We start from the raw sequence: 13,526 nt of genomic DNA on the forward strand, positions 1-13,526 counted from the left end.
TATATATTGTAATGTATATTTTAAAAAACCCATAAATTTACATGTCAAACCTATGATTTTATGTATATTTTTGCTTAGAACTTATGTAAAGGTGTGAAGCATTATAATTGTTTTTTTTACAAATTTTAGCTCTCTTGAAACAGCATATGAGTTTTAGAAATGTTTATGACTGTCCCTTTATTCCATATAATAGGGCTCGTCGGAAAAAAGGTTCTGCCAGAAGATTTGGTCTACAGAAACTTTGGGAGTGGTGCTTAGGACTTGTACAAATGAGTTCATTACCATGGAGAGTTGTAATTGGTCGTCTAGGAAGGATTGGCCATGGAGAATTGAAAGGTAAAATTATGCTTTTATTATTTAGTATTTAAATTTCTGTTTTATGTTAATTCACACACAGTTCAGACCCCATCTCGATATATGTGCTGAATAAAATGCAAAGGTTATCAGTAAAACTTTTTTGTTCTTAAAGAGGAATCACATGTCTAGGTCACAAATGGCTGAATTCAGATTTTTAAAGGACATTTTACTATTTTTTAGCTTTAATATCCTATTATTACCGCTCTTATTTGTTGTCTTCCATTATTTCCCTTTTTTTTTTTTTTTTTTTTCATTTTTTTCCCTCTTCCTGCTTGTTATTCAACTCATCTTCTGTCAGCAGATAGTAATTGAACATGGCATACACTAAAGTTAGGGGGATAAAAGGATGTTGAGTAGCATCATAAATAAGATTTTTGGCTCGATGGTGACTCCTGTTTGAAGAATACACTAATTTTAAAGCCATTACTATTTCTTTCATGTTTTAACTTTATTCTACACGGTGTTAACCATGCTATTACTTTGATATTTTTTTTTTTTGCTGTTGATACCCACAGATTGGAGTTGTTTGCTGAGTCGTCGAAACTTGCAGTCTCTAAGTAAAAGGCTTAAAGACATGTGTAGAATGTGTGGTATATCAGCTGCAGACTCTCCCAGCATTCTCAGTGCTTGCTTGGTAGCAATGGAACCCCAAGGCTCTTTTGTTATTATGCCAGGTTAGCTATCTTTAGTTTATATCAGATTTAATTCTTCACGCACTTAAGTTTTTAACTATTACATAAAATGTATTCTTCATTGATTAAAAGAAAAAAATGTCTTTCTCTTTTCAGATTCCGTGTCAACTGGTTCTGTATTTGGAAGAAGCACCACTCTAAACATGCAAACATCTCAGCTAAATACCCCACAGGATACATCATGTACTCATATACTTGTGTTCCCTACTTCTGCTTCTGTACAAGTAGCTTCAGCTACTTATACCACTGAGAATTTGGATTTAGCTTTCAATCCCAACAATGGTAGGTGAATTGTTCCTAAAAGGTATTCAAGTATTGACCATTTTGGTAGGCAAAATAATGGCCCCCAAAACATATCCATGTCCTATCCCTGAAAACTGAACGCTATCTTACATTACAAAAAAGCACTTTGCAGATATGATGAAATTAAGGATCTTGAGATGGAGAAATTATCCTGGATTATGCAATAACATGTATCCTTATAAGAGGGAGGCAGAGGGAAGTCTGGCTGTACACAGAACAGGAAAAGTTTATATGATGGAAGCAGAGGGAAGCAAAGTCAGGAGGAGAAGATGCTATGCTACTGACGTTGAAGGTGGGGGAAGGGGTCATGAGCCAAGGAATACAGTCTAAACATAGGAAAAGACAAGGGAACAGATTCTCCCCTAGAACCTCCAAAGGGAGTGCAGCCCTGCCAGCAGGGCTGTCTTTTGCCTCAGTGACTGGCTTAAATGAAACTGGTTTTAAACTTATGGTCCCCAGGACTGTAAGAGAATAAATGTGTGTTGTTTTAAGCCAGTAAGTTTATGGTAATTTGTTAAAACGGCAACAGGAAACTACTATAACCATTCTTCTACCATATCAGTATCCAAACTGGTGCAGTGAATTATCCCATAATTTCTTACTTATTGCAACAGGCAGTAATTGATCAATCATAAAGCATTTTTACAGGTTTATGCTTGTGCTTTTGAGGTATGTGTATATAAACTTTGCAGCTCATTTTATATCTTAATTTGCTTAAATAATATAATAATTTATATAGATTGCTAGTGTAGGGATGTAACTTTTCTGGGTGAACTTATACATTGCATTTTAGTAGAAGAGAAAATAAACGATATTCCATTGTTACTGTGAGCTACCTTAGAAAATGTCACATCTCTAAAGTCACAAGTCTGGCTATTATTCTCTTCTTTTACTGTGCTATATAATAACTTGAATGTTTTACTCACTAATAAAAAATAGGGTATTAATTGCGAATAGTCCCATTTTAAACACATTTTCATTTCCTGCATACCATGTTTGCTTTGTATTAGTTTCCTATTGCTGCTGTAACAAAGCACTCTACACTTAGTAGCTTAAAACAACACCCATTTATTATCTTACAGTTCTTGAGGTCAGAAGTCCAAAATCAATCTCTCTGGGCTAAAGTCAAGGTGCCAGCATTCCTTCTGGAGGCCTAAGGTAGAATCTGTTTCCTGGCCTTTGCCAACATCTAGAGGCTACTTGCATTCCTTCACTCACGGCCTCTTCCTCCATCATGAATGCCAGTGGTATAAGTGTTGTCACACCTCCTTCACTGACTCTAACCCTACTGCCTCCCTCTTATTAGAACCCCTATGATTACATTGGACCCACCCGGATAATCCAGAATAATCTCCCCATCTCAGGATCCTTAGCTTGATCACATCTGCAAAGTCCTTTATGGTAACATATTCATAGATTCCTGGGATTAGGACTTGGACATCTTTTGTGGGGGTGGGGAGGACATTATTCAGACTGCCACATTCTTGTTTATCCATACTTGTTTATATAACTCTTCCCACAATACTTGGCATATGGTAGACAGTAAATGTTAGTTAAATTAACCCGTATTGGTTAAATTTTATTCATTTATTTTAACCCATTTTTGTAAATGACTTTAGGATATGGAAAATGGAGTATTTTATTTCTTTTCTTTCTCCTGTATAGATGGAGCAGATGGAATGGGTATCTTTGATCTGTTAGACACAGGAGATGATCTTGACCCTGATATAATTAATATTCTTCCTGCATCTCCAACTGGGTCTCCTGTACATTCTCCAGGATCTCATTACCCCCATGGAGGTGATGCTGGCAAGGTAACCCTGTTACAAAATTCAGTTTATCTACTTATTTTTTTTTTTTTTAAATTTTTATTTATACATGTTTATAGGGTACAGAGTTGACTGTCAGTATTTGTGTACAGTATGTGGTGATCAAATCAATATTATTAGTATGTTCATCATTACAAATATTAATTGCTTTTTGTGTTTGTTACCCAATTACAGCCTATCCCTGCCTCCCCTTTCCCATCCCTCCTCTAGTAACTATAGGTCTGTTCTCTTCTTCTGATTATCTAAATGTCATTCATTTACTTAGTAATGGATTAGTATATGAAATAGAAGACCATTTTTTCCCTTGGAAATTAGCAAGAGATGAGATTAACAGTACCATTTGTGCACTTTTCATAGACACCAGTACTTTGAATTGTACGTACTTAAGAAGGTCTCTAAGGCTCTGCTTTCTCTGAATCCATATTTTATATGTTACTTGGCATTAGTCATTCTTTTGTAGTTTTTTGTGTCTCTTCACTATAGTTTCCCCTCAGGTGCAGGTTCTTGGTATCTTTGAGAATCAATATATGGCTATAAGAGCTGCCATTAATATCAGGGCTGTGACAAGAAACATAATAGAAATATTAATTTTCTAAATAAGAACAGATAAAACACTGACCCTTTTTATTTTTAGCATTTATGAAGGCAGGCTGTCTTGTCCTTCTTTTTGAAATCAAACTAATTGGGCTTCATTGAATAACATATCTTTATTTGAGTGCAATTATAAAAAATAGTTATTTGCTTATGATAGCATGCATATGTTTAGAATCTGTCTTTTTAAAGAAGGGAAGGATCTTTGTCTAATCTTACCTTGCATCCCTTCATCCTTTTTTTTGTTTTGGTGGCTGGCTGGTGCAGGGATCTGAACCCTTGACCTTGGTGTTATCAGCACCAGGTTCCACCTATTAAGCTAATTGGCCAGTCCCTCCTTTTTTCCCCCCTAAACTGCAAAGAAATGAGATTATTGAAGGAATTATATATGTATATAAGGAAAAGCACCAATAATCCACCACCTTAATAAAACTATTTTTACTTTTAGTAAATTACCTTCCTTCCACATATATTTATATTGGAGCTTTCTATAAGTATAATCAGCTTTTTAATGTTGCATTGTTGCTATACCATAATTTGTTAAATCATTCCCCAAGTGTTGGACATTTAAGGGTTTTCTTTTCTTTTTCTTTTTTTTTTATAGATAGTGATGTAGTGAACATCTTCATGCATATTATATTTCTTCTATCTATTTTCTTGGAATAAACACCAGTAAATACATTGACTAATCCAAAGAATATGAACCACTTAGTGGGTGATCCTTCATGTTGCCTTAATGCTTTCTAAAACACTATTAACTGCATTTCATAGATAGTGCTAAATGAATAAAGCTAAATTGAATCTATCTTTTGTTTCTTCTTCTTTTTTTTTTTTTTTTTTGTGACCGGTAAGGGGATCGCAACCCTTGGCTTGGCTTCACCCACACCGCGCTCAGCCAGTGAGCGCACCGGCCATCCCTATATAGGATCCGAACCCGTGGCGGGAATGCCGCTGCACTCCCAGCGCTGCACTCTCCCGAGTGAGCCACGGGGTCGGCCCTTGAATCTATCTTTTGGACTGGGGTGTGGTTGTCAGGAATCAGTTGAGGGAACATTTGGAAATAAGTTAGACATTTTATTGAACATTTTGTATTTTTTTACTCAGCTACAGGCACACAATCACACACACACACACACACACACACATCCGTGGGCTTGGCATAATACTACAAACTTGTTAATTAGTTGGCATATTGATCTACTCATGGAACTCTTAAAACATTCTTTTAATGCTATTACTAATTATGATATTCTTATTAAGTACATAGTAATTGATTTTTTCAATATCTTTCAGTATTTTTTAAAATTGATGTGATAAGGTAATGAGACTGATTGCCATAGTCGTTCTGTATTTATATCTGGTGTCTAGGTATATTGAATGAACTAATACACTTTTAATTTTGTCTTTTTAAGGGTCAGGGTACTGATCGACTGCTTTCAACAGAATCTCATGATGAAGTAACTAATATTCTTCAGCAACCATTGGCCCTTGGTTACTTTGTGTCAACTGCCAAAGCGGGTCCATTACCTGACTGGTTCTGGTCAGCATGTCCTCAAGCACAATATCAGTGTCCCCTTTTTCTTAAGGTATTGCCATTTCTACGTCAGTTCCTAAATAATTCTAATTGATGGCTTAAGTTCTGAGAAATATAGAAGTGGCTTGTTGAAGTCTTGTAGCTTGTCCAAGTTCTAAGTTCTTAAATGCATTTCCACATGTGATCGTCTAGACAAGATCACAAAGAGAATTATCTAATTATGAAACAACTAATTTTTAAATTTATGTAAAGTTTGAACTTTAATTATTCTTAAGTCAAATTCCTGGGACCCTTTCTCTTAGTGTTCTCAACTATACATATACAGAAGTTTAGAGCTGAGAGAAACCTTACATTGCCTCTAGTGTAGCCTTCTCTTTTTCTAGATGAGCATATTTAAGTTCAGAAAAACTTACCTGTCCTAAGTCATAAATTGGTAGTAAACTAAAGATTAAAACCTGGGTCTTTTAATAATTATTATGTTATTCTTTGAATTGTATCATACTGCATTCCCATTATGCTGAATTATTTGGGGAATTAAAAGATTCATAATCTTAGTAATAATACTTAAATTTTAGTTTTACTTACTACTTCCTTAATGAAGCTTTCTAGCTTTGTGTAAATTGCTGTGTTAAAACTATTCAAAGTTTTTAAATAATGTGATTCTCAGACCTATAGCGATTTATTAAAACAAATTCATTAATAAATGGTATAATTGAAGTTGAAATAAATCATAAAATGATAAAATGAGATGTGAAAACCCTACGCAGTTTATTGCTGCTGCTGCTGCTACTGTTCCATAATAACAAATTCAGATCTGACTTGCTTATTATTACAGAAACCCATCAGAAGTTGACTGTTTTTATTCCATAAGTCATACTAATTTAAATACTTGCTAACTGATTTTTATTTGTAGGGTAAAAATTGGATAGTATCCTTTAGTTTCTTAGGGTTATATTTTAGTGAGTACTAAACCTATAGTTTTCTTGCTATCTCTTATGCTTGTTGCTATTAAATCTTGATATCCTTGGATCACACCCCATTGAGTCAATGACATTTGAAATTAAACTGGACTTCTGTAGCACATTCATAAAGAAAACAGCTGGTGATCTGAGTTGACTGTTAATAAGATAACGTATTTAAAGACTGTCAGCCAAAGTAATAATTAGTTTTATCATATGACTTTTTTTCCCCTTCTGATAGATGTGTACTGTTCTATACAGATCTCATTACAAAAGCATATTCCCAAGGGCTTTTCTGCATAATAGTAATCTTTGGAATTGCCACAAAACAAAGAGTTCTTTGGTCCTTTGGGAAGTGCTGCACATGCTGTCTTCCCCCTTTTGTAGTCACAACGCATGTATGCACATTAAAGGCTCTAAAAAATAGCAATAAATAACATTGTTTACCTAGCATTTCACAAACTTATTTTAAAATAGGATTGCGTAACATCTATTAATAGTTCATGACCTTAGTGTTTTAAGGGCACACTTTTTTTTAGGAAACATTACTTTACAAAAAGTCCAAGGGACTATCCAGATTCTTTTCTACTCAATATTTATTTGCAGAGAGGATAGTGTAAAGTGGGCATTCACCCTCAGATACAGTGTAACAAGATTAGGACTTCTGGTTCTGAATTACCAGGTAAGGCATAACTTACCATAATTTTGTTCACCTTTTTTTCCATGCATCCCATTTTAGTTCTATGTTGTAGGCAATAAAACCACTTGCTATGTTTCTCTTTGCTTGGAAAAATAGTGGGTTGTTACCTAGATGGTTAAAAATCTTTTTATCTTAGAATTTAGAGCTCTGGTACTAATTACATTCATTTAATTTGTAGTGATCTGTTATGTGAGACTTTTGTTTATAACTCATAAATCAAGAGTTTATAAACAGTTCAAACATATGTATCTTGGTCATATTCCTGAATATACTACACAAGAGTTTATACATATATTACAGTTGCAGATGAGAGAGCACGTAAATATAAAATAGTGTCTTTTACATTATAAAGAATGAGATGTACCAAGAGTTTCTGCAGTGAACACCACCACTATCTTGTCTTAGCTTTTTTAACACTATTACACATATTGACTTATAAACAAAATGATTCACGTTAACTGAAATGTGAAGATGAGTAGTACATTCCTTTCTTTTCCTATTCATTGCCATCCCTAAATAGGTGTGCCAGTTGTTACTAAGCCTGTATTATGAAATTGAATGGGCAAAGAAGGCATCTCTGTGTTGTATTACCTAGAGTATTCATAATTCAACCAAACGTAGTAGTGTTAAAGTTTTATAGCATTGTAAGTAAAATATTTGCATATGTTCACTCCTGTTACTTTTTATCTAAGTTCTATGTAACCTAGGGACAGAATGTACCCGGGTCATCAGTTTAGTACTTCCTTAAACATTTACTTTATATATCTATGCAAATTAGACTTAGAAGAATAATTGGAAATCCCTTTTTTAAGATTATTATGTGGTCTCAAAAACAATAAAGCTAAAGAAAAGGAAGTAGGAAGATTCAGTATTAAGTTTTGCACCTAAAAATTACTTCTGTAATGAATTAGTTAAAGAACAAGCATTTTTATAGTGGCTCCCATTCATGATATAAGACTAAAATATATTTCATCAATGAATATACATCAGAAGAATAAGGTAAAACTAAATAACAGATTTTTTTCCGTTTGGCTGACTGATACCTATTCCCTTTTTAGGCCTCTTTGCACCTCCACGTGCCTTCAGTGCAATCTGACGAGCTGCTTCACAGTAAACACTCCCACCCACTTGACTCAAATCAGACTTCAGATGTCCTCAGGTACAGTTCTTTTACCATTAAGGATTCTCTATTGCAACTTTAAAAGAATATAATGTTGATTTTTATATATTTTTCTCATTTTTGGCAAGAGTTTACGTTTTGTAGTGTACCCTTAGATCTCTAGATAAGTTGTATCATTTTAGATGACTGCTTTTCTAACATGAGGAACCTACTTTTGATGATAATTTTTATGAAAATTAGTTCTCTTTCTCCCATAACTTCCACTCTTTTTTAAGAGAACTTTGAATCTTAGATGTCGTAATTGAAAAGTGCTTCCAAAACCTACAGTGGAAATAAATACATGACTTACACAGTTTATTCGCTTTTCAGGTTTGTTTTGGAACAGTACAATGCACTCTCCTGGCTAACCTGTGACCCTGCAATCCAGGACAGACGCTCATGTCTCCCAATTCATTTTGTGGTGCTGAATCAGTTATATAACTTTATCATGAATATGCTGTGACCTTCGTTTGATGGAACTGTGCAAGAAATGAACAAGGAAAAAGGATATTTCGCTGCAGGATTAAGTTACAATTATCTTCTCAGTGAAAGTCATTTGTGATGGGGTCTAATTCTTATTACTTCAACAAATATTGTTTTGACTTGGGGGAGGGGCTATAACCCTGCTATTTTTCATTGACTGTACTGGACTCTTTAGGATGATGACTGATCATACAAAACGTATTATAACATTTTCGTAGCAAAAATTAACTTTTTTTCCAGTCACAGTATTTGTGAAAAGTAATGAGCCATAGTACCCAGTCATGTTAAATGAATATTAAAAGCATGGAAAGGAAACATGAGGAACAATGAATTTCAACATATGGCTTCAGAACATCAAGATGTTCTTGTATTGGATTATAGTATCTAGTATTCAAAAATGCCTGCATCTCTTATTTATTGTAAGTTTTTAAATGTATAAATTGTCTTATATTTCTTAACCTCTTTTATAAAAATTTTCCTAGAAGGTTTATACTGCCTTCTTGCTTTAAAGCAATTGGTCTAAATATATGTAATCGTCTTAATTAAAAAGTTGCAGTAGGGTTGCTTTTAGAGTATTATTTTTTTGTAAGGGGGTGGGTGGGACAGTAAATTTGTATTGTCTTGATGTACAGTTTAATGGGAATAGAGGGGGAATAATGTCCATACCATTGTGTGTGGAGGATTTACAGCTAAGCTGTAGTTGCAGAGTACATGTACAGTAATGAAGTTCACTGTGTTTATAAATTGAAAAGGTACCGGGTCTTACAGCATTTTATATATCACACCTTTACAGAATAACATGATGGCAATATACAAATGATATTGTTAGGTGGTTTAACTTAGAATAAAATGAGAATTCTTCAGTTATATTTTGTACTATGGTTTAGGGCTATGACTAATATTTCAGGCCATTTCCAGTGAAAGAAACTTAGTTTTACAAGAAAAACATTTGCTACTGAATGCTTAAACTAATTTTGGTGTTTAATGTTACATGCTTAAATTTTTTTCAGTTTTCATAGTGGCACATTTAGGCATGGGAATATTATTAATTATGAAATTTATCTTCAGGATCTGCTATAAGGTTGAAATTTAGCCCGGCTCTAGACATTTTACAAATTATTTTAAGAGTAGTCACTCTTGATTGTTTGACTTTTTTTTTTTTTTTTTTTAAATTAAAGATTGGGAATGTGTTTGAGAGTATGCATATGTATGGGTGTGTGTGTGCAATCAAACTGTGGTGTAAATAGATTCTCAGTGAATTCTGGTATTCAGACTCTATTCCACTAGTGAAAGACTCATTTTCTAAACTTATCCTGTTTCCCTTTGCCTTTTTTATTTATTTAATTTTCTTGGTTTGGAGATGGCAGTCCCAAACATCAGAGTCTGTACCTTTCTATAACACAGCTCAGATTAAGGTAGGGCATATGCCAAGGAGGTTCTCACCTCCCTAAAGAAGGGACTTGAATTTTAGGGACTTTAATTCACCCCTTCCTTCAGTACAACTTTCCCCCTTCTTGTTTGCACATGCCAAGATAACTGCTTATATGCAGGCTTTACCCTTTTGAAAAATCCTTTCTACAGTGCTGCTCATAAGAGAGCCCAAGTAAGCCTCCTACCTGCATTGCTGACTTAAATTCACAGTCTCCAAGTCTACCTATCTTTCTTGGAAGCAGTGTAGCAAAATTCTTATTTGTATGCTCACCAGTTATCTACAAGGACAAAATCAGTTGTATTTACAAAACTCTAATTCAGTATATATATATATTTTTTTTTACTGAAACTTGTTTTGTAAATACTGTATGCTTAGCTTCAGTATCGCTTTCTTATGAACTATATAACTTCAAATTGTGTATATAAAAACATTAGCAAGTCTTGTTTTTTCTATTAAACAATTGGTGACAAAGGTTTTCAATTTTTTCTTCAAAATTATAACGCAATCCCAGTGGTCAGCATATTTTGATATTAAATTTAAAGAGTCCATCTCTGCATTTGTTTTTAAATTATGTTAACACACCACAGATTACATTGGCATGTTTTGTTCTGTACTTTCTTTAAAAAAAAAAAAAAAAAAAAAAAAAACTTGTCTGAGATTTGAGGGAAAATTGCTTATTTGGAATTTCTATAAAAAGAATATCCTTTTTTATATACTTAGCTCAATAGTGACTTTAAAAAATAAAACCTATATTCTCAGTTGTTTAAAATCACTAACCTATGATAATAACCACACCTCAGTCCGAAAATAGATTTAAAAAAAATTATTCCCTGACAGTTTCTTTTTATATGGAGCCATAAAGGAGAGAACCCTGTGTACAATTCCTTTTTATCTGGGAATCGGGGAATAGTTCCCAAATATAAGGATTTACTGATAAGATATTTTTTTCTTCCCTTCACATATCAGTTCACACTCAAATAGAAAGTTATTAGATAGCTATTAGAAAAGGTCAGTAGACTTATATCAGTGAAAAAATTAAGCCTTTTTGTGCAGAATGATGGATCTGATTTACTAATGTACTGTCACAGACAAGTATGGGTAGTTTTGTTTTATTTAAATAGGTAACCAAAATATTATACTTTATACCAGTGGATTACCAACACCTTGACTTCTTTGTTACAGTGCTAACGTCTGTTTTTTGTGCAGTCATCCATTATGAAGCAGGGTGGAAGTTCAGTAATTTGGCATTTATAAAGATTAGTTATATAATGTCTGCTTCCAGCCAGTGAGCAACATCTAGCCATACCTTTCTTATGCAAGCCATTCAGTTATCAGGACTGTGAATTAACACTGTATGAATAAATTTCTGTACACCTTATTGTTTGGCCAGAAGGCCACCAAGTGTACTTATATGTAATCCTTAAATTTTAAAGTAGCTGTAATTTTTAAATATTTCTAAACTTTTCTTAAACCACTAAAATTAAGCTCTTACTACTTAGTCAACTATCCTCAGCTGTATTCGTACTCAATTGTCAGTATGGCACAGATTACTGTATTAAAATATTCTTCTTTCGTCTTCATATTTACCTCCTGAGGTAATTTTTTAACTTAATGTGTTACTACAAAGATTTGCAGATCTTTAATCAAGCACTATGTTAATACTGTAATATCAAAATACTATGTTGTTGCATTATTTAAAATGTTCAAATTGAATAGATTAAAAGGAAGTTTTTAAATGCTATCGCATCATATAATTTGCTGTTCATCCACTCTGGCACTGCATATTAGTCAATTAATACATTTAATATTGCATGAGCAATATTTTGGTCGGGTTTCCTCTTAAGATTTTAGTTTGTCTAAATTAAGGAAAAATGTTTTTAGCATATATTTTTATTTTGTCCCACCCCCCAAAAAATCAGCTGGAAATCTTAACATTTTGGTTTCCTTGATGTTTTAATGGGCCCAGAACTGTGGTTTAAATTTTTATATGTATTTTCTTTTTTGTGGAGTATAAATTTTAAAACTGGATTTGGGACCTAAAATACTCCTCAGGTTGATGTATTCATGAAGTTTTAAAATAGCTTTAGTTTTCAAAGTAAACTGGATTTGTGGACCTTAAAGTTACTGAGTTTAAATTGTAATGTCATTACTGGACATGTCAGCATCAACTCTCTCAAAATAGCTTGGTCACTTTATGAAGGGGCGTTTTAAAGTTATTATTTAGCAGTGACATTTAATATGGTCCAATTGCTTTTCTTTTTATAGTGACAAAAAGAGAATAAGGAACAAACACTATTGCTGCCGAATGCCATAACACTGAGTTGTACAAATTGTGATTGAGGAAATGAAAAGGTTTATACTTTTTAAAAAAAAAAACAAAAAAAAAACTTCAAATTGAATAAATTATTCATGAAGCCTTCATTGTGGTGTCTCATTCTCTTGAAAATATTGCCATCCTAAATTTGTGCAAAAATTAGCAATATTATTTTTGTGTCATTTATAAATGGAGAGGGGCAATGTAGAAACTGATTAATGGTCTTTTAACTGCTCTATCTGTATTGTTTTTTGAAAAAGGATTTTAATTATATATCTGTGTACAATATGTGAGATAATTGTATATGTACACACATACCAAACTCCTTTCAGGCTGATCAATTTGTTAATGTTCTAATCTAAACAAACTACATCCAAATATTTAAAGCTTAGCTGTATCCTGTTTTTATTTGATTGCATAAATGTGTTTGAAGCATAACAAAAATGTTCAGATATGAATAACCCATCAAAAATAGCTCTTCCTATGTTCTGTAAGCAGCCATTTGAAATATTTTTGTTCAAACTTAAGCTGAGCAAGGACATACCCCAAAACTGTTATGGTCATTTTAAAATAGTTTCTGTCAGCAAATTTTTTTAGATGATCTTTTAAAAGGATCATTTTAAACTGCCTATCTTAAATTATTTTGTTTCACAGTTTAAACTGCCTATCTTAAATTATTTCATTTTGTGGTTTACATTACCTCTGATTTGTTTCTACCTTTTTTTTAAAACTATAGGCTAATAGAGTTAGAAAACTATGCAAGCCTTTTTTTTTTAAGGGGGTATTCTTGAACAACTGCACATAACCTTTCTTTTTTAATTGTAGTTTTCAGAATTGAAAACCAACATCCTATTCACTGGCTGGTTTGCTCAGTTTGTTGGAGCTTGGTGCTAATGACACCAAGGTCAAGGGTTTGATCCCTGTACTGGCCAACTACCAAAAAAAAAAAAAAAAAAAGAAAGAAAAAGAAAAATCCTATTGAGTGGTTTACTGAAGGAAATGAAACTTTTAAAAATAATATAAATAAAATGCCTGTTTGTACTATGCAAAAGATATTGGTACTTGTTAAGAATTCAAGCTACTCTGCTTAGAGTTAGAAATGTTCCCTACCTTATAGTTTTTACATTGTGTCCCAGTGTGCTCCATTGTGGCAAAATCTAAGACTCTGAAAGG

The 13,526-nt window shown here is 33.2% G+C and overlaps 1 protein-coding gene across 1 annotated transcript in view; it reads left to right on the forward strand.

Moving 5' to 3' along the window:
* The window catches only part of MED13 (mediator complex subunit 13), a 91,920-nt gene extending 81,405 nt beyond the window's left edge, over window positions 1–10,515 (forward strand). The window contains exons 24-30 of the mRNA XM_063108973.1: window positions 194–336; window positions 873–1,031; window positions 1,146–1,331; window positions 3,018–3,166; window positions 5,185–5,358; window positions 8,024–8,124; window positions 8,455–10,515. Coding sequence (XP_062965043.1) covers window positions 194–336; window positions 873–1,031; window positions 1,146–1,331; window positions 3,018–3,166; window positions 5,185–5,358; window positions 8,024–8,124; window positions 8,455–8,587 — 1,045 coding nt within the window. The 3' untranslated portion in view covers window positions 8,588–10,515. The remainder of the gene's footprint in view (window positions 1–193; window positions 337–872; window positions 1,032–1,145; window positions 1,332–3,017; window positions 3,167–5,184; window positions 5,359–8,023; window positions 8,125–8,454) is intronic.
* Window positions 10,516–13,526: the final 3,011 nt, after the last annotated feature.

The sequence above is a fragment of the Cynocephalus volans genome, chromosome 10 (genome assembly GCF_027409185.1).
Source record: "Cynocephalus volans isolate mCynVol1 chromosome 10, mCynVol1.pri, whole genome shotgun sequence".
Taxonomy (NCBI): domain Eukaryota; kingdom Metazoa; phylum Chordata; class Mammalia; order Dermoptera; family Cynocephalidae; genus Cynocephalus; species Cynocephalus volans.